General features: G+C 42.2%; 1 protein-coding gene across 3 annotated transcripts in view; it reads left to right on the top strand.

The window, feature by feature from the left end:
* The window catches only part of Nup160 (nuclear pore complex protein Nup160), a 418270-nt gene that overhangs the window by 238772 nt on the left and 156568 nt on the right, over positions 1-22930 (top strand). For all 3 annotated transcript variants that reach the window (XM_070084997.1, XM_070084995.1, XM_070084996.1), the window contains exon 12: positions 3211-4727. In XM_070084997.1, the coding sequence (XP_069941098.1) occupies positions 3211-4727 (1517 nt within the window). The remainder of the gene's footprint in view (positions 1-3210; positions 4728-22930) is intronic.

Genomic DNA, 22930 nt, shown 5'->3' with positions numbered 1-22930 from the left:
ATGGCTGCAGGCTAGCCAGTGTTGTAAAAAAAAAAAGAAAGAAAAAAAGACTTTTCAACAAAATCTTCTCAAAGGGAATTAAAAAGAAAAACAAAAAAAATGAACAGTCACAAAACTGGAGAATATACTGAGATCAGAATAGTTATAGGCTGCAGCAACATATGACAAACTTGTGTGATGAAACGTGTAGCATCATGGTGTGACATCATGCTATTTTGTTTTGAGGTGACATGGTGTGGACCTCTTGGCTGGAGTGTGGCTTAGGGCTTAGCACTCGCAACCTGGCTTAGGGTTAAGCACTCAGTACCTGGCTTAGGGTTAAGCACTCAGTACCTGGCTTAAGGTTAAGCACTTGGGTCTTATGTTGCATAGTGGTGTCAGCATGCTGTGGGGCATGGCTAAGAGGGCTGGCTTGGACAGAGGCTTGGTGGCTAGTTTAGGGGCTAGGCACTTCCAAGACCACAGAAAGCTTCATAGTTGAGCAGTGTGTGTGAGTATGGATGGAGGTGAGTGTGTGCCCAGGGTATAGGGGCTTCCTACCTACGCTGGTTGCCCTAGACTGCGTGGACACACGTGAAACAGTAACACACTGAACCACACTAAAAAACTCATCTTTCATTGTTGTAGCTCGTATAACCATAGCATGGCACTGTAGCAGGTGTGTGGTTACTCAGGATGAAGCTGGAGCTGGTGAAAGGTGACTTGGCATTCCTGCACTAGGGTGCACTTGTATCTGCTAAGTCCAAAGTGATATCCTGACGGCTATGACATACCGTAAGTTTCTGGATGCAGCCAGTGCATGGAAATGTGCTGGGACAGGACTGTCTTCTAGGTTCAGGTCGAGTGCTTGTTGAGGCTTTTGCAAGTCGACACTGGCACAGTCTCGTTCCGGACCAAACCTTCTAGTTGTTAACCTGATCAATCAAGCTATTGGAGCTAACAACTTTTATTCGAACATAAACACTGCAGCTTGGTTGATCAGAACTCTCGAGGAACTGATTAAGTGCCCTCCTGAAGACAGAGGTTTATTGGTATTATTTTTAATGTTTTCATTGGTTGTAGCAAATATAATGGCTTCTGTAACATTCCACCTGTCAACCATTCTAGCTGCATTCCATTTTATTTAAGAAATATCTTCTCAAGAGTACTTTTGGCACTGCTTTTTTTTTTTTTTTACACTTAATTCTCGCTGTTGGTACATCTTTATTTATATTGTTTTCTAATATTTTGCCCTTTTTTCATATACAGACCAAGAGCTATTATGATTTCTCTGCCCATTTCAAAAACTATCATTTTCTAAGATATACTTATATACTGACCTTTTCCAAGGGATGTGACTCATAACAGCTAGCTAATAGCCAGATGTACCTGCTTACTGCTAGGTGAACAGGGGCAACTGGTGTAAGGAAACATGTCCAAGGGTTCCATTCATGCAGGGACTGAACCCGGGTCCCTCAGATGAGAGCCGAGTGTTGCCACTTTAACCACAAGCCACAATACACATACCCCTTTTAAGTGATATTCCCGTAGTTGTCACAAAATTGCAAAGAATATCATCTAAATGTATCTTTACAAGTGTTAATGTGCATCTTGTTTATATAATAATACAGCCTCTCCTCACTTAGCGATGTACTCGTTTACCGACGCCTCAGACTTACGACAGGCTCTCTGACCAGTATTCGTACCTAAATAATGTACAGTGGACCCCCGCATAACGATGGCATCGCATAGCGATTTTTCCGCATAACGATTACTTTTATCGCAAAATTTTTGCCCCGCATACCGATTAAAAACCCGCATACCGATTTTCGTCCGAGACGCGTCCAATGTGCCCTCACATGTGCCGGCCGTCCCATTGTTTACCAGCCAGCCTCCGCGGTAACATCCAAGCATACACTCGGAATATTTCGTATTATTACAGTGTTTTCGGTGGTGTTTCTGGAAAATAAGTGACCATGGGCCCCAAGAAAGCTTCTAGTGCCAACCCTGTGGTAAAAAGGGTGAGAATTAGTATGGAAATTAAGAAAGATTTTGAAGGGTTTGGGGCTAACCCTGAGAAGCCTATGCCAGTTGTGGAATCCATTGTGCCTACTTCAAAGATTAAGGAAATGTGTGCAGAGTGGTTTGAACTGCAAACCTTTATAGATGAAAATCACCCTGACACAGCTGTTGCAAGCCGTGCTTGTGACTATTTCAATGACAATGTTATGGCCCATTTTAGGAAAGTCTTGAAGAAACGGGAGGTACAGAGCTCTATGGACAGATTTGTTGTGCGACAGAGGTCCAGTGACTCTGAAGCTGGTCCTAGTGGCATTAAAAGAAGAAGGGAAGTAACCCCAGAAAAGGACTTGCTACCTCAAGTCCTAATGGAAGGGGATTCCCCTTCTAAACAGTAAGAAGATAATGCTCTCCCCTCCTCCCATCCCATCAATCATCACCAGATCTTCAATAAAAGTAAGTGTCATGTAATTGTGCATGCCTTTTTCAGTTTGTGTGTATTAAAATTAACATTTCATGTGGTAAAAAAAATTTTTTTTCATACTTTTGGGCGTCTTGCACGGATTAATTTTATTTCCATTATTTCTTATGGGGAAAATTAATTCGCATAACGATTATTTCGCATAACGATGAGCCCTCTTGCACGGATTAAAATCGTTAACCGGGGGTCCACTGTATATTAGAGCTAATTTCCTCTGTTCTGTTTATTTCAGTATATTTTTTTTTATTATCACACTGGCCGATTCCCACCAAGGCAGGGTGGCCCGAAAAAGAAAAACTTTCACCATCATTCACTCCATCACTGTCTTGCCAGAAGGGTGCTTTACACTACAGTTTTTAAACTGCAACATTAACACCCCTCCTTCAGTATATATTACTATATATTCAGTATATATTTCAGTATATATTACTGTATATTGAAATACTGTATAAGCTTTGAAAAATGTACCAGAAATGTTATAAATGATGCAAAAGTGACATTAAAACAATATCAAAGATGGTTGACACAGACTCACTACCATTGTATTATCCGCCTCACTTCGCAACAAATTCGTTCAACAATGCCATCTCAGGAACGGAACTCCATTGTTAAGTGAGGAGAGGCTGTATACATTGCCACTGTGTAGAATGGATAGTTTAGCACTCTGTGCTAAACTCTGTAACTGATTTTTATATATTTCCGTTAATCTATATTCCTTTCATTTCCATCAGGTTGGACACAAGCCAGTGGGCATTGTTGGAGTTGGTAGTGACTGGTTGGTTGGTGTGGTCAGAAAACAAGTAGTGTCATGGGTGCGGCCCATGGATGCTCTTGAAGTTGTTGCCCTGGGACCAGTTGATACCTTGAGTGCAGCCAGCCTTGACGGAGTACTGAGTGAAGATGCCGTTGTGAGTGCTGCTGTTGTGGCACTGGCCAAACCTCTGCACTTGGTGAGGGAGGCTATCCCACTGGAAGTGGCATCAGCATTCACTCTTGATCTTCATCATCTACAGCCTCCAGACCAAGTTGCAGCCTCCATAACTGCGTCACTCTTGGCTGACAGTGCTAAGCTCTCATCAGACTTGGGTAAAAAGTTGGCTAGTGTATCTGGCCTGGTGGCTGGTCTGCGGGCTTATCTTCATGCATTGCAATTGGACATGGGAATGCCAGATGCCCTAACTCTAGAAAATGGCATCAAATCATCAGGAAGCTTGTCTGGGGCTCTATCTGGGCGTGCAGGTGCAGCCATCATTGGTGCAGTAGTAGCCCAAGTAGCAAAAGTTAGACTAGAGTTATGTAGAGATTTGCTGCTTCTACAGCAGGTAGCATTGCACTTGGGACACAAGTGTCGGCTCACTCCTGATGCAGCTGCTCAGCTGCGCTCTACACTGCTGCCAAAGACTGCCCTCCTTACTCAGGCATATTTTGCTCTCTTGCATGTATCAACAGCAGCAGCCATTCAACCCAGTCAGGCCACGTTGGAGGCTGGAAAACGTCAACTAGCAGCATTATCCCTGGGCAGCTGTCCGGGCATGGTACATGCTCTGCCCAGTGCAGGCCGCCCTGCCACTGTGTTGGAGCAGTTCTTCATGAGCAGTGGTGGAGATCAGTCTCGTGCCCTGGTGGGACCATCTTTAGATGACACCGGCAGTGGTCACCCAAGTGGTGGGTGGGCCCAACTTTTGATGCCACTGGCCATGACTGTGGCCCAGTTAGCATGGCCCATTAGTCGCTGCCTGATACTGGTGGAGTGGCTTGTATGGGGAGGACAACATGGAACTGTTCAAGAGTATGTTAGGCTGCTACAACCTTGGTGTGAATGGAACAGCTGCTCTAGGAAGTTTTTGTTGGGTGTAGCTCTCCTCAACCAAGGAGAAGCCATCAAGGCCGCACGTCTCCTGCTGTCTGCACTTGAAGGTGTCATCACCGAAGATTTCCTTGGTGTGAAAGTTGCAGGCGGAGGACCAGAGACTCCGCCAGACCAACTGCGTGTAATGTATTGTCTACGTGTGATCCGTCTGCTGGAGCAGAGTGGGCAGCCAGCTCTAGCATTACAGGTGGCCCAAGAGGGAGTTGCCATGGCTTCCTCCGACCATCCATCAATGTCTGCCCTCTACTCTGTTGTGTTCAAGCATCATCTGGAGCTGCATCATCATGATGAAGCATTCACTGCTCTACTAGCCTGTCCCGACCAACACCGCAGACGCAACTGTTTACGCCAGCTCATAGTTTCTCTCCATGACAGAAAGTATGTGAAGGGGTATTCTTATTTGTTATCCACAGTAACCTTAGTATTAAATTATTTTGTACATATGCACCAGGTGGTGGTAAAGTTGTTGGAGAAATGATAAGTGTGTAATTATTTACAGTGGAACCTCTATTTGCGAGTGCATCCACGTGTGAGTTTTTCCAGATACAGTGGACCCCCGCCTTACGATATTAATCCGTTCCTGAGAGCTCATCGTAAGCCAAAATTATCGTTAGCCGAATTAATTTTCCCCATAAGAAATAATGGAAATCAAATTAATCCGTTCCTGACACCCCAAAGTATAAAAAAAAACTTTTTTTACCACATGAAATATTAATTTTAATACACACAAACTGAAGAAGACATGCACAATTACTACTCTACTAAGAATAGAATACATGACACTTAACTTTATTGAAGATCTGGTGATGATTGATGGGATGGGAGGAGGGGAGAGTGTGGAAGTTATTGTTTAGAAGGGAAATCCCCTTCCATTAGGACTTGAGGTAGCAAGTCCTTTTCCGAGGTTACTTCCCTTCTTCTTTTAATGCCACTAGGACCAGCTTGAGAGTCACTGGACCTCTGTCGCACAACAAATCTGTCCATAGAGCTCTGTACCTCCTGTTCCTTTAAGACTTTCCTAAAATGGGCCATAACATTGTCATTGTACAGGTTGGCAACACGGCTTGTAGTAGCTGTGTCAGGGTGATTTTCATCCATAAAGGTTTGCAGTTCAACCCACTTTGCATGCATTTCCTTAATCTCTTTTTTCAATTCCATACTAATTCTTGCCCCTTTTTACCACAGGGATGGCACTAGAAGCTTTCTTGGGGTCCATGGCGACTTATTTTGCAGTTCTTTCTTTCTTTCAACACATCGGCCGTATCCCACCAAGGCAGGGTGGCCCAAAAGGAAAAACGAAAGTTTCTCCTTTTACATTTAGTAATATATACAGGAGAAGAGGTTACTAGCCCCTTGCTCCCGGCATTTTAGTCGCCTCTTACAACACGCATGGCTTACGGAGGAAGAATTCTATTCCACTTCCCCATGGAGATAAGAGGAAATAAACAAGAATAAGAACTAGAAAGAAAATACAAGAAAACCCAGAGGGATGTGTGTATATATATATGCCTGTACATATATATGCCTGTACATGTATGTGTAGTGTGACCTAAGTGTAAGTAGAAGTAGCAAGACGTACCTGAAACCTTGCATATTTATGAGACAGAAAAATGGACACCAGCAATCCTACCATCATGTAAAACAATTACAGGCTTTCGCATTACATTCACTTGGCAGGACGGTAGTACCTCCCTGGGCGGTTGCTGTCTGCCAATCTACTACCTATATTATTTTGCAGTTACAAGCACTAAAAACACTGGGATAATGTGAAATGTACCAAATGTATGCGTAGATGCGACTGCACTTGCTGGCTTGTAAACACTGGCGCTGAGGCCACACGTGGGACGTGTCCCAGACAAATCATGTAAGGCGAGTTTTTTATCGCGAGGCGAGGCAAAATTTTTGCGTTCAAATGCTTCGTATGGCGGATTTAATGTAACACGATGCGTTTGTAAGGCAGGGGTCCACTGTACGAACAGTCAATGGGTTGATTTTTTGCTTCCATGCACAAGCGAAATTTCCATAAGCGAGCAGACCTCAAGAAAGTTTCCCTGACACTGGTGAAGGGCTCTTACTCTTGATCTAGGGAATTGGATCTCGTTTGTTTGTTGGACTATCTTATTGAAACTTGGGCAATGTATGATGGAAAGATGCTTCTTAATTTTTTTTTTTTTTTTTTTTTTTTTTTTTTTTTTTAAACAAGTCGGCCGTCTCCCACCGAGGCAGGGTGACCCAAAAAAGAAAGAAAATCCCCAAAAAGAAAATACTTTCATCATCATTCAACACTTTCACCACACTCGCACATTATCACTGTTTTTGCAGAGGTGCTCAGAATACAACAGTCTAGAAGCATACACATATAAAGATACACAACATATCCCTCCAAGCTGCCAATATCCCAAACCCCTCCTTTAAAGTGCAGGCATTGTACTTCCCATTTCCAGGACTCAAGTCCGACTATATGAAAATAACCGGTTTCCCTGAATCCCATCACTAAATATTACCCTGCTCACACTCCAACAGATCGTCAGGTCCCAAGTACCATTCGTCTCCATTCACTCCTATCTAACACGCTCACGCACGCTTGCTGGAAGTCCAAGCCCCTTACCCACAAAACCTCCTTTACCCCCTCTCTCCAACCCTTTCGAGGACGACCCCTACCCCGCCTTCCTTCCCCTATAGATTTATATGCTTTCCATGTCATTCTACTTTGATCCATTCTCTCTAAATGACCAAACCACCTCAACAACCCCTCTTCTGCCCTCTGACTAATACTTTTATTAACTCCACACCTTCTCCTAATTTCCACACTCCGAATTTTCTGCATAATATTTACACCACACATTGCCCTTAAACAGGACATCTCCACTGCCTCCAACTGTCTCCTCGCTGCTGCATTTACCACCCAAGCTTCACACCCATATAAGAGTGTTGGTACTACTATACTTTCATACATTCCCTTCTTTGCCTCCATAGATAACGTTTTTTGACTCCACATATACCTCAACGCACCACTCACCTTTTTTCCCTCATCAATTCTATGATTAACCTCATCCTTCATAAATCCATCCGCCGACACGTCAACTCCCAAGTATCTGAAAACATTCACTTCTTCCATACTCCTCCTCCCCAATTTGATATCCAATTTTTCTTTATCTAAATCATTTGACACCCTCATCACCTTACTCTTTTCTATGTTCACTTTCAACTTTCTACCTTTACACACATTCCCAAACTCATCCACTAACCTTTGCAATTTTTCTTTAGAATCTCCCATAAGCACAGTATCATCAGCAAAAAGTAACTGTGTCAATTCCCATTTTGAATTTGATTCCCCATAATTTAATCCCACCCCTCTCCCAAACACCCTAGCATTTACTTCCTTAACAACCCCATCTATAAATATATTAAACAACCATGGTGACATTACACATCCCTGTCTAAGACCTACTTTTACCGGGAAATAGTCTCCCTCTCTTCTACACACCCTAACCTGAGCCTCACTATCTTCATAAAAACTCTTTACAGCATTTAATAACTTACCACCTATTCCATATACTTGCAACATCTGCCACATTGCTCCTCTATCCACTCTATCATATGCCTTTTCTAAATCCATAAATGCAATAAAAACTTCCCTACCTTTATCTAAATACTGTTCACATATATGCTTCAATGTAAACACTTGATCTACACATCCCCTACCCACTCTGAAACCTCCTTGCTCATCCGCAATCCTACATTCTGTCTTACCTCTAATTCTTTCAATTATAACCCTACCGTACACTTTTCCTGGTATACTCAGTAAGCTTATTCCTCTATAATTTTTACAGTCTCTTTTGTCCCCTTTCCCTTTATATAAAGGGACTATACATGCTCTCCGCCAATCCCTAGGTACCTTCCCCTCTTTCATACATTTATTGAACAAAAGTACCAACCACTCCAACACTATATCCCCCCCTGCTTTTAACATTTCTGTCATGATCCCATCAGTACCAGCTGCTTTACCCCCTTTCATTTTACGTAATGCCTCACGTACCTCCCCCACACTTACATTCTGCTCTTCTTCACTCCTAAAAGATGGTATACCTCCCTGACCAGTGCATGAAATTACTGCCTCTGTTTCTTCCTTAACATTTAAAAGTTCCTCAAAATATTCTCGCCATCTACCTAATACCTCCATCTCCCCATCTACTAACTCCCCTACTCTGTTTTTAACTGACAAATCCATATTTTCCCTTGGCTTTCTTAACTTGTTTAACTCACTCCAAAATTTTTTCTTATTTTCATTAAAATTTCTTGACAGTGCCTCTCCCACTCTATCATCTGCTCTCCTTTTGCACTCTCTCACCACTCTCTTTACCTTTCTTTTACTCTCCATATATTCTGCTCTTCTTATAACACTTCTGCTTTGTAAAAACCTCTCATAAGCTACCTTTTTCTCTTTTATCACACCCTTTACTTCATCATTCCACCAATCACTCCTCTTTCCTCCTGCACCCACCCTCCTATAACCACAAACTTCTGCCCCACATTCTAATACTGCATTTTTAAAACTATTCCAACCCTCTTCAACCCCCCCATTACTCATCTTTGCACTATCCCACCTTTCTGCCAATAGTCGCTTATATCTCGCCCGAACTTCCTCCTCCCTTAGTTTATACACTTTCACCTCCCTCTTACTTGTTGTTGCCACCTTCCTCTTTTCCCATCTACCTCTTACTCTAACTGTAGCTACAACTAAATAATGATCCGATATATCAGTTGCCCCTCTATAAACATGTACATCCTGGAGCCTACCCATCAACCTTTTATCCACCAATACATAATCTAATAAACTACTTTCATTACGTGCTACATCATACCTTGTATATTTATTTATCCTCTTTTTCATAAAATATGTATTACTTATTACCAAATTTCTTTCTACACATAGCTCAATTAAAGGCTCCCCATTTACATTTACCCCTGGCACCCCAAATTTACCTACTACTCCCTCCATAACATTTTTACCCACTTTAGCATTGAAATCCCCAACCACCATTACTCTCACGCTTGATTCAAAACTCCCCACGCATTCACTCAACATTTCCCAAAATCTCTCTCTCTCCTCTACACTTCTCTCTTCTCCAGGTGCATACACGCTTATTATAACCCACTTTTCACATCCAATCTTTATTTTACTCCACATAATCCTTGAATTAATACATTTATAGTCCCTCTTTTCCTGCCATAGCTTATCCTTCAACATTATTGCTACTCCTTCTTTAGCTCTAACTCTATTTGAAACCCCTGACCTAATCCCATTTATTCCTCTCCATTGAAACTCTCCCACCCCCTTCAGCTTTGTTTCACTTAAAGCCAGGACATCCAGCTTCTTCTCATTCATAACATCCACAATCATCTCTTTCTTATCATCTGCACAACATCCACGCACATTCAGACTTCCCACTTTGACAATTTTCTTCTTCTTATTCTTTTTAGTAATCTTTACAGGAAAAGGGGTTACTAGCCCATTGTTCCCGGCATTTTAGTTGACTTTTACAACACGCATGGCTTACGGAGGAAAGATTCTTATTCCACTTCCCCATGGATATAAAAGGAAAATTAATAAGACCAAGAACTATTAAGATAAAATCAAAGAAAACTCAGATGAGTGTGTATGAATAAATGTGTATATGTATGTGTAGTGTGACCTAAGTGTAAGTAGAAGTAGCAAGACATGCCTGTAATCTTGCATATTTATGAGACAGACAAAAGACATCAGCAATCCTACCATCATGTAAAACAATTACAGGCTTTCGTTTTACACTCACTTGGCAGGACGGTAGTACCTCCCTGGGTGGTTGCTGTCTACCAACCTACTACCTTCTTAATGTACACCAAAAATGAAAGAAATCGGAGCATAAATAATGGAGTTCACTTCTCAGCAGTTAGCCACCCCTTAGTAGTATTCAAAAGTACCTTAAAATTGAGCTCAACATAGGAGAAATGTTCAGTTCCTTAGCTATGTTTAAGAGTAAACAAATGATGTCACTGTCCATTCCAATATGCAGTTGTGAATGGGTTGACATTATTTATACAATTACAGACAATTACGAACACATTGCGTTACATTAAATCCGCCATACGAAGCATTTGAATGGCAAAATTTTGCCTCGCCTCGTGATAAAAAAACTCGCCTTACGTGATTCGTCCAGAACGCATCCCACGTGTGGCCTCAGCGCCAGTGTTTACATGCCAGCCAGTGTGGTCGCATCTACGCATACATTCGGTACATTTCACATTATCCCAGTGTTTTTAGTGCTTGTAACTGCAAAATAAGTCACCATGGACCCCAAGAAAGCTTCTTGTGCCATCCCTGTGGTAAAAAGGGTGAGAATTAGTATGGAATTGAAAAAAGAGATTAAGGAAATGTGTGAAAAGTGGGTTGAACTGCAAACCTCTATGGATGAAAATCACCCTGACACAGCTACTGCAAGCCGTGTTGCCAACCTGTACAATGACAATGTTATAGCCCATTTTAGGAAAGTCTTAAAGGAACGGGAGGTACAGAGCTCTATGGACAGATTTGTTGTGCGACAGAGATCCACTGACTCTCAAGCTGGTTCTAGTGGCATTAAAAGAAGGGAAGTAACCCCAGAAAAGGACTTGTTACCTCAAGTCCTACTGGATGGGGATTCCCCTTCTAAACAATAACTTGCACACTCTCCCCTCCTCCCATCCCATCAATCATCACCAGATCTTCAATAAAGGTAAGAGTCATGTATTCTATTCTTAGTAGAGTAGTAATTGTGCATGTCCTCTTCAGTTTGTGTGTATTAAAATTAATATTTCATTTTTATTATTTTTTATTATCACACTGGCCGATTCCCACCAAGGCAGGGAGGCCCAAAAAAGAAAAACTTTCACCATCATTCACTCCATCACTGTCTTGCCAGAAGGGTGCTTTACACTACAGTTTTTAAACTGCAACATTAACACCCCTCCTTCAGAGTGCAGGCACTGTACTTCCCATCTCCAGGACTCAAGTCCGGCCTGCCGGTTTCCCTGAACCCCTTCATAAATGTTACTTTGCTCACACTCCAACAGCATGTCAAGTATTAAAAACCATTTGTCTCCATTCACTCCTATCAAACATGCTCACGCATGCCTGATGGAAGTCCAAGCCCCTTGAACACAAAACCTCCTTTACCCCCTCCCTCCAACCTTTCCTAGGCTGACCCCTACCCTGCCTTCCTTCCACTACAGACTGATACACTCTTGAAGTCACTCTGTTTTGCTCCATTCTCTCTACATGTCTGAACCACCTCAACAACCCTTCCTCAGCCCTCTGGACAACAGTTTTGGTAATCCCGCACCTCCTCCTAACTTCCAAACTAAGAATTCTCTGCATTATATTCACACCACACATTGCCCTCAGACATGACATCTCCACTGCCTCCAGCCTTCTCCTCACTGCAACATTCATCACCCATGCTTCACACCCATATAAGAGCATTGGTAAAACTATACTCTCATACATTCCCCTCTTTGCCTCCAAGGACAAAGTTCTTTGTCTCCACAGACTCCTAAGTTCACCACTCACCCTTTTCCCCTCATCAGTTCTGTAATTCACCTCATCCTTCATAGACCCAGCTGCTGACACGTCCTCTCCTAAATATCTGAATACATTCACCTCCTCCATACTCTCTCCCTCCAATCTGATATCCAATCTTTCATCACCTAATCTTTTTCTTATCCTCATAACCTTACTCTTTCCTGTATTCACTTTTAATTTTATTCTTTTGCACACCCTATCAAATTCATCCACCAATCTCTGCAACTTCTCTTCAGAATCTCCCAAGAGCACAGTGTCATCAGCAAAGAGCAACTGTGACAACTCCCACTTTATGTGTGATTCTTGATCTTTTAACTCCACGCCTCTTGCCAAGACCCTCGCACTTACTTCTCTTACAACCCCATCTATAAATATATTAAACAACCACGGTGACATCACACATCCTTGTCTAAGGCCTACTTTTACTGGGAAATAATTTCCCTCTTTCCTACATACATAAGTTATTAATATTTCATGTGGTAAAAAAATTATGTTTCATACTTTTGGGTGTCAGGAACGGATTAGTTTGATTTCTGTTATTTCTTATGGGGAAAATTAATTTGGCTAACGATAATTTCGTCTTAAGATGAGCTCTCAGGAATGGATTAATATTGTAAGGCGGAGGTCCACTGTATTGCAATAAGGCAGTAGTCTGCATAACAGTAAATCTTCTGTTTTTTGTGTGAATAAAAATTAGAAATTATATAATAATAATACACATACATGTACACGTTTATTTATACACACTCATCTGAGTTTTCTTTGATTTTATCTTAATAGTTCTTGGTCTTATTACTTTTCCTTTTATATACATGGGGAAGTGGAATAAGAATCTTTCCTCCGTAAGCCATGCGTGTTATAAAAGTCAACTAAAATGCCGGGAACAGTGGGCTAGTAACCCCTTTTCCTGTAAAGATTACTAAAAAGAATAAGAAGAAAATTGTCAAAGTGGGAAGTCTGAATGTGTGTGGATGTTGTGCAAATGATAAGAAAGAGATGATTGTGGATGTTATGAATGAGAAGAAGCTGGATGTCCTGGCTTTAAGTGAAACAAAGCTGAAGGGGGTGGGAGAGTTTCAATGGAGAGGAATAAATGGGATTAGGTCAGGGGTTTCAAATAGTTAGAGCTAAAGAAGGAGTAGCAGTAATGTTGAAGGATAAGCTGTGGCAGGAAAAGAGGGACTATAAATTTATTAATTCAAGGATTATGTGGAGTATAATAAAGATTGGATGTGAAAAGTGGGTTATAATAGGCATGTATGCCCTGGAGAAGAGAGAAGTGTATAGGAGAGAGAGAGATTTTGGGAAATGTTGAGTGAATGCATGGGGAGTTTTGAATCAAGTGTGAGAGTAATGGTGGTTGGGGATTTCAATGCTAAAGTGGGTAAAAATGTTATGGAGGGAGTAGTAGGTAAATTTGGGGTGCCAGGGGTAAATGTAAATGGGGAGCCTTTAATTTAGCTATGTGTAGAATGAGATTTGGTAATAAGTAATACATATTTTGTGAAAAAGAGGATAAATAAATAAATATACAAGGTATGATGTAGCACGTAATGAAAGTAGTTTATTAGATTATGTATTGGTGGATAAAAGGTTGATGGGTAGGCTCCAGGATACATGTTTATAGAGGGGCAACTGATATATCGGATCATTATTTAGTTGTAGCTACAGTTAGAGTAAGAGGCAGATGGGAAAAGAGGAAGGTGGCAACAACAAGTAAGAGGGAGGTGAAAGTGTATAAACTAAGGGAGGAGGAAGTTCGGGTGAGATATAAGTGACTATTGGCAGAAAGGTGGGCTGGTGCAAAGATGAGTAGTGGGGGGGGGTTGAAGAGGGTTGGAATAGTTTTAAAAATGCAGTATTAGAATGTGGGGCAGAAATTTGTGGTTATAGGAGGGTGGGGGCAGGAGGAAAGAGGAGTGATTGGTGGAATGATGAAGTAAAGGGTGTGATAAAAGAGAAAAAGGTAGCTTTTGAGAGGATTTTACAAAGCAGAAGTGTTATAAGAAGAGCAGAGTATATGGAGAGTAAAAGAAAGGTGAAGAGAGTGGTGAAAGAGTGCAAAAGGAGAGCAGATGATAGAGTGGGAGAGGCACTGTCAAGAAATTTTAATGGAAATAAGAAAAAAATTTGGAGTGAGTTAAACAAGTTAAGAAAGCCTAGGGAAAGTATGGATTTATCAGTTAAAAACAGAGTAGGGGAGTTAGTAGATGGGGAGATGGAGGTATTAGGAACTTTTAAATGTTAAGGAAGAAAGGGAGGCGGTAATTTCATGCACTGGTCAGGGAGGTATACCATCTTTTAGGAGTGAAGAAGAGCAGAATGTAAGTGTGGGGGAGGTACGTGAGGCATTACATAGAATGAAAGGGGGTAAAGCAGCTGGAACTGATGGGATCATGACAGAAATGTTAAAAGCAGGGGGGGATATAATGTTGGAGTGGTTGGTACTTTTGTTTAATAAATTTATCAAAGAGGCGAAGGTACCTAGGGATTGGCAAAGAGCATGTATAGTCCCTTTATATAAAGGGAAAGGGGACAAAAGAGATTGTAAAAATTAAAGAGGAATAAGTTTACTGAGTATTCCAGGAAAAGTGTACGGTAGGTTTATAATTGAAAGAATTAGAGGTAAGACAGAATGTAGGATTGCGGATGAGCAAGGAGGTTTCAGAGTGGGTAGGGGATGTGTAGATCAAGTGTTTACATTGAAGTATATATGTGAACAGTATTTAGATAAAGGTAGGGAAGTTTTTATTGCATTTCTGGATTTAGAAAAGGCATATGATAGAGTGGCTAGAGGAGCAATGTGGCAGATGTTGCAAGTATATGGAATAGGTGGTAAGTTACTAAATGCTGTAAAGAGTTTTTATGAGGATAGTGAGGCTCAGGTTAGGGTGTGTAGAAGAGAGGGAGACTACTTCCAAATAAAAAGTAGGTCTTAGACAGGGATGTGTAATGTCACCATGGTTGTTTAATATATTTATAGATGAGGTTGTAAAAGAAGTAAATGCTAGGGTGTTCGGAAGAGGGGTGGGATTAAATTGTGGGGAATCAAATTCAAAATGGGAGTTGACACAGTTACTTTTTGCTGATGATACTGTGCTTATGGGAGACTTTAAAGAAAAATTGCAAAGGTTAGTGGATGAGTTTGGGAATGTGTGTAAAGGTAGAAAGTTGAAAGTGAACATAGAAAAGAGTAAGGTGATGAGGGTATCAAATGATTTAGATAAAGAAAAATTGGATATCAAATTGGGGAGGAGGAGTATGGAAGAAGTGAATGTTTTCAGATACAGTGGACCCCCGCATAGCGACTTTAATCCGTGCAAGAGGGCTCATTGTTATGCGAAATGATCGGTATGCGAATGAATTTTCCCCATAAGAAATAATGGAAATCAAATTAATCCGTGCAAGACACCCAAAAGTATGAAAAAAAAATTTTTACCACATGAAATATACATTTTCCTACACACAAAGAGAAGGATACATGCACAATAGTAGAGTAGTACATGCACAATATATATTGTGCATGTACTACTCTACTAAATGAAGAATAAATGACACTTACCTTTATTGAAGATGCAGCAATGACTGATGAGACACTGTGTCCTGGGAGTGCCTTTTCCTCCTGAGTACTGTAGGTCCTGTTTGGAATTTTCTTCCAGAACAGGCCTTATTACACTGTGTATGCCACTACGATTCTTAAATCTCTCAAACCAACCTTTGCTGGCTTTAAATTCACCAATATGAGCATTAGTTCCAGGCATTTTTCCCTGTTCACCTGGGTGTTAGTCGACTGGTGTGGGTTGCATCCTGGGAGACAAGATTAAGGACCCCAATGGAAATAAGTTAGACAGTCTTCGATGACACTGACTTTTTTGGGTTATCCTGGGTGGCAAATCCTCTGGGGTTAATTGTTTCTTGGTATTCTCAATAAGCCACACCAACAACGGTGCTACAGCAGCAGCAGCAGCAGCAGCAACTGACAGTGCTACAGCAACAGCAGCAGCTGACAGTGCTACAGCAGCAGCAGTAGCTGACAGTGCTACAGCAGCAGCAGACGATGCTACAGCAGCAGCAGACGGTACTACAGCAGCAGCTGACGGTGGTACAGCAGCAGCAGCAGCAGCTGACAGTGCTACAGAAGCAGCAGACGATGCTACAGCAGCAGCAGACGATACTACAGCAGCAGCAGACGGTACTACGGCAGCAGCAGACGGTACTACAGCAGCAGCAGCTGACGGTGGTACAACAGCAGCAGCAGCTGACGGTGCTACAGCAGCAGCAGCAGCTGACAGTGCAGCAGCAGCAGCAGCAGCAGCAGCTGACGGTGGTACAGCAGCAGCAGCAGCTGTACCACCAATAGTAGCGATGGTTGATTGGGGTTTATTATACAACCTGGCCAGCTCGGAGACACGCACTCCACTTTCATACTTATCAATGATCTTTTTCTTCATCTCTATAGTAATTCTCACCCTTATTGCTGTAGGGTTGGCACTAGAAGCTTTCTTGGGGCCCATGGTCACTTATTTTGCAGATAAAATCACCAAAGACACTGTAATAATACGAAATGTTCCGATTGTATGCTTGGATGTTACTGCGGAGGCTGGCTGGTAAACAATGCCACCGGCGGCACATGTGAGGCTGGCTAAGGGCGCACATTGGACGCGTCTCGGACGAACAGCGGTGAGCGGGTTTTTGAGCGGTATGGGAGGCAAAATTTTTGAGATAAAAGCGAGCGGTATGCGGATTAAACGTTATGTGATGCCGACGGTATGCGGTGGTCCACTGTATTTGGGATTTGACGTGTCGGCTGATGGATTTATGAAGGATGAGGTTAATCACAGAATTTATGAGGGGAAAAAAGGTGAGTGGTGCATTATTAACCCTTTCAGGGTCCGTCCCGTAGATCTATGGCTTCACATTGAGTGTCCAAACCGTAGATCTACGCCAAAATTCTAGCGCCTTCAAATTTAGCGCGAAAGTCCTCATAGGCCTACATGTGAGAGAATGGGTCTGCGTGGTGGGTGTGCGCCATAAACAAAAAAATCTAGGCGCCCGCATAGCATTGTGGGAACGCCTGCTCAGTTACCCTTGTTCACCATGCCTCGTCGCGAGTCAGCTGTCACTCTCCAGAAAATTGGGACTCTCCTCTTCCTATCTGATAGTTCTGACACTGATGGAAGTGGAAATGAAGACGAATTCTATGGCTTTGATCAGTTAGTGACCGAAAAGAATGACCAGGATATCGATAATAGTGCAGAAAACCCTGACGATCCTCAACCTTCTACCTCTGGTGTGGGCACTCATGACTCAGGGTCGGTTGTGCCTCAACGTAAGATAAAAGTAATATTTTCGCGTGGCCAGGCCTCTGACTTCAGTAATGATGATTATAGTGACGTGGATTGTGATTTTATTGCGCTCGACAATGATTCAAGTAGTGATAGTGATGAATCGTATTCACCAGTGAAGCGTCGGTATGTTCGCTGCCCCATGCACTCGGGTAGTGTACCCTATGCTGTGCCCAGGGGACGGAGTACATCCCGGAGTGCATCCCGGAGTACATCCCGTGGCCCTACACCAGTTTTAGGTAGTGATAGTGAGGATGATGTGGCTACACTTGGCATGGATAGACCACAGGCATCAGTGGATGGTGGTAGTGGTGATGGTAGTGGCACCGCCATGCGTGACTCACCAGCCCAGGCTGGGACCCACGCTGCTGACTCGTCAGTTCAAGGACAAAGCGGCACGTCAGCCACCAGCCCACCACAACCACAACCACCCACACAACCAGCCTATGATGTCCAGTATCCACCAGCAAACCGTATGTGGGATTGGCAGCAAAATCCCAATTTTGTTCCCAAGCCTCACCACTTTGATGACTCTCAAAGTGGAATTCTACCTACTTGTCCCCTTGGAACCACGGCCAGTGAACTGGAATTCTTTGAATTATTCTTTGACCGGTCATTGATGGAAACTATTGTCTGGGAAAGTACAGTGGACCCCCGCATAACGATATTAATCCGTTCCTGAGAGCTCATTGTTATGCGAAATTATCATTATGCGAATGAATTTTCCCCATAAGAAATAATGGAAATCAAATTAATCCGTGCAAGACACCCCAAAGTATGAAAAAAAAAATTTTTACCACATGAAATATTAATTTTAATACACACAAACTGAAAAAGGCATGCACAGTTACATGACACTTACCTTTATTGAAGATCTGGTGATGATTGATGGGATGGGAGGAGGAGAGAGTCTTAGTGTTTAGAAGGGGAATCCCCTTCCATTAAGACTTGAGGTGTCAAGTCCTTTTCTTGGGTTACTTCCCTTCTTCTTTTAATGCCACTAGGACCAGCTTCAGAGTCACTGGACTTCTGTCGCACAACATATCTGTCCATAGTGGCCTGTACCTCTCGTTCCTTTATGACTTTCCTAAAGTGTTTCACAACAGTGTCAGTGTAATAGTCACCAGTATGGCTTGCAATAGCTGTGTTAGGGTGATTGTCATCAAAAAAGGTTTGCACTTTAAGCCACATTCCACACATTTCCTTAATCTTTGAAGTAGGCAACTTCTTCAATTTCTCTCTCCCCTCCTCCGAAGCAGTTTCCTCAGGTCTGGCCTCTTGCTGTTGAAGTTGATCTAGCAGCTCATCAGTGGTTAGTTCTTCATTGTCCTCCTCCACCAACTCTTCCACATCATCCCCACTAACCTCCAACCCCAAGGACTTTCCCAATGCCACAATGGATTCCTCAACTGGCATAGGATTCCCAGGGTTAGCCTCAAACCCTTCAAAATCCCTTTGGTCTACACATTCTGGCCACAGTTTCTTCCAAGCAGAGTTCAAGGTCCTCTTAGTCACTCCTTCCCAAGCCTTACCTATAAGGTTTACACAATTGAGGATATTAAAGTGATCTCTCCAAAACTCTCTTAAAGTCAATTGAGTTTCTGAGGTCACTACAAAGCACCTTTCAAACAGAGCTTTTGTGTACAGTTTTTTGAAGTTTGCAATAACCTGCTGGTCCATGGGCTGCAGGAGAGGAGTGGTATTAGGAGGCAAAAACTTCACCCTAATGAAGCTCATGTCCCCATAAAGTTGCTCTGCCACGTCTGTAGGATGACCAGGGGCATTGTCTAACACCAGGAGGCACTTATGGTCTAATTTCTTTTCAGTTAGGTAATCTTTCACATTGGGGGCAAATGCTTGGTGTAACCAGTCATAGAAAAAGTCCCTAGTGACCCATGCCACAGCACAGCATATCCTTGAGGATATTCTTTTGCCAGAACGCTCTGGGAGTTTCTGAGTGATACACTAATAAAGGCTTCACTTTGCAATCACCACTAGCATTGGAACACATCAACAGAGTAAGCCTGTCTTTCATAGGCTTATGTCCTGGGAGTGCCTTTTCCTCCTGAGTAATGTAGGTCCTGCTTGGCATTTTCTTCCAAAACAGGCCTGTTTCATTACAATTAAACACTTGTTCAGGTTTCAGTCCTTCACTGTCTATGTACTCCTTGAATTCCTGCAAATATTTTTCAGCTTCTTTGTAGTCCGAACTGGCAGCCTCACCATGCCTTATCACACTATGTATGCCACTACGCTTCTTAAATCTCTCAAACCAACCTTTGCTGGCCTTAAATTCACTCGCATCATCACTAGTTGCAGGCATTTTTTAAATTAAATCCTCATGCAACTTCCTAGCCTTTTCACTTATGATCACTTGAGAGATGCTATCTCCTGCTATCTGTTTTTCATTTATCCATACCAATAAGAGTCTCTCAACATCTTCCATCACTTGCGATCTGTGTTTCGAAAACACAGTTGAACCTTTGGCAAGAACAGCTTCCTTGATTGCTGCTTTGTTGGACACAATAGTAGCGATGGTTGATTGGGGTTTACTATACAACCTGGCCAGCTCGGAGACACGCACTCCACTTTCATACTTAGCAATGATCTCTTTCTTCATCTCTATAGTAATTCTCACCCTTATTCCTGTAGGGTTGGCACTAGAAGCTTTCTTGGGGCCCAAGGTCACTTATTTTGCAGATAAAATCACCAAAAACACTGTAATAATACAAAATGTTCCGATTGTATGCTTGGATGTTACCGCGGAGGCTGGCTGGTAAACAATGCCACCGGCGGAACATGTGAGGCTGGCTCAGGCCGCATATTAGACGCGTCTCGGACGAATAGCGTTGAGCGGGTTTTTTAGCAGTTTGCGAGGCAAAATCTTAGCGATAAAATGTATCGGTATGCGGATTTAACGTTATGTGATGCCAACGGTATGCGGGGGTCCACTGTAATAAGTATTTTGAGTACACCATGGCAAATACGATCATATATCACCACAGTCAAGACTGCACAGGTGGAAAGAGACGACTGTTGCAGACATGTATTTGCTTTTTGCAACAATAATGCTTATGCCTCATGTCTATAAGCATAATATAAAAGCATACTGGTCCACAGATCGGCTAATTTCTACCCCGGTCTTCAGTGAAATCATCCCAGTGAACAGATTTATCTTACTCTGACAAAACTAGGTCTGACAGAAGTGACAGGTTATACAAGATTAGAAATGTTTTCATGTATCTCAAACAAAAGTTCAGCATATACTTTTATCCATTCAAGAATCTTGTAATTGACGAGTCTTTGATTTTGTTCAAAGGTAGACTGTCATTCAAGCAGTATATACCGAGCAAGAGGAAACGCTTTGGTATAAAACTGTTTGTACTGTGTGACTGTGACAGTGGCCTGGTGTTGGATATTGTTGTATACACAGGAAGTAAAACATTGAAAGATACCAAGATGTTATTGGGTATCTCAGGTGACGTAGTGAGAAACATGATGGCACCTTATCTTGGTAAGGGGCATACATTATATACCGATAACTGGTACACAAGCCCATTACTCAGTGATTTCATGCGAGTGAACAAGACAGATGTGTGTGGCACAGTGCGTTCTAATCGTAAACATATGCCCAGGCTCAACACAGGTGCTCGTGGTGATGACGTGCAGGTGTTTACTGCCAGTGACATCATGGCATTATGGTGGCATGACAAACGAGATGTCACATTGTTGACAACCATTCACCGTAATGAAATGCAAGACAGTGGCAAAGTTGATCGAGTGACTAATGAACGTATTCGAAAACCAGTGACAGTGATTGATTATACACAAAACATGCGCTTGGTTGACAAATGTGACATGCAGATTGGTTTTGTTGACTGTGTTCGTAAGAGTTACAAGTGGTACATGAAACTTTTCTTCCATCTCATGGACATTTCAATGCTCAATGCATATAATATGTACCAAATAAAGACTGGCAACAGACCACCGTATGGTGAATTTTGTTTGTCTGTTGTCAGACAACTCATAATGAAGTACCAGGTAAGAACACCTGTTATACAACAAGGTCCTCGAATTACTCAGGATTTACCCAAGCGTTTGAGGAGGGAAGGTGATCATTTCATAATACAACTTCCTTCAACTCAGAAGAAATTTGCTCAGAAGAGATGCATCGTCTGTGCACAAACAAAACTACGGCAACAAAGACGCAAAGACACTCGGTTTATTTGTGATGAATGTAAGGTGCCTCTGTGCATGGTGCCTTGTTTCAAGGAGTTCCACAAGCTCCAGCAGTTCTAAAACCATGTCCAGTGATTGTAAATATGTAAATATATGATAGAACATTAGTATTATGTAAGATTTGTGCATGTTTATTGTAATAAACAACAGTGGTAAACAATAATATGATAACTTTAGTGCGGTTATTGTGTTCAATACAGTGAGTTTATATATATACATTATATACAGTATTGGTCTCTCAGGCCCCAAATGTTAGTAGGAAAAGAAAAAAATTGGAAAAGAAAAGAAAAAACTATAAAAACCGCTAAATAATGTAATGCGCGTATGTGGAATTCGTCGATGTTGCCGCCACCACATCATTTTGGAGAAACTTCTCGGCACTGTATCTCGGTAAGTACTGATCAGAATTTTTTGTTTTTGTCTTATTACCTTCACAAAAATATGCTCTTTAATTCTGTAAGAAAAAATAATTTTTTTTTTTTTTTTTTCAAAATTTCTTGGACACTGGAGCACCACTTCAGATTTTGGCCTTGGACCCTGAAGGGGTTAAGGTATATGTGGAGACAAAAAAATGTTATCTATGAAGGCAAAGAAAGGAATATGTGAAAGTATAGTAGTACCAACACTCTTATATGGGTGTGAAGCTTGGGTTGTAAATTCTGCAGCGAGGAGGCGGTTGGAGGCAGTGAAGATGTCCTTTCCATGGGCAGTGTGTGGTGTAAATATTATGCAGAAAATTCGGAGTGTGGAAATTAGGAGAAGGTGTGGAGTTCATAAAAGTGTTAGTCAGAGGGCTGAAGAGGGGTTGTTGAAGTGGTTTGGTCATTTAGAGAGAATGGATCAAAGTAGAATGACATGAAGAGCGTATAAATCTGTAGGGGAAGAAAGGCGGTGTAGGGGTTGTCCTCGAAAAGGTTGGAAGGAAGGGGAAAGGGAGGTTTTGTGGGCGAGGGGGTTGGACTTCCAGCAGGCGTGCGTGAGCGTGTTCGATGGGAGTGAATGGAGACAAATGATATTTGGGACCTGATGAGCTGTTGAAGTGTGGGCAGGGTAATATTTAGTGAAGGGATTCAGGGAAACCGGTTATTTTTATATAGCCGGATTTGAGTCCTGGAAATGGGAAGTACAATGCCTGCACTCTAAAGGAGGGGTTCGGGATATTGGCAGTTTGGAGGGATATGTTGTGTACGTATGTGCTTCTAAACTGTTGTGTTCTGAGCACCTCTGCAAAAACAGTGATTATGTGTGGGTGAGGTGAAAGTGTTGAATGATGAAAGTATTTTTTTGGGGGGGGGATTTTCTTTCTTTTTGGGTCACCCTGCCTCGGTGGGAGACAGCCGACTTGTTAAAAAAAAAAAAAATGGTGCACACTTACTACATAGCCCCAGTCTCTCATA

Source organism: Cherax quadricarinatus, chromosome 14 (genome assembly GCF_038502225.1).
Source record: "Cherax quadricarinatus isolate ZL_2023a chromosome 14, ASM3850222v1, whole genome shotgun sequence".
NCBI classification, from domain to species: Eukaryota; Metazoa; Arthropoda; class Malacostraca; order Decapoda; family Parastacidae; genus Cherax; species Cherax quadricarinatus.
Note: the sequence above shows the minus strand (reverse complement) of the source record. Positions and strands in the feature narration are given on the sequence as shown.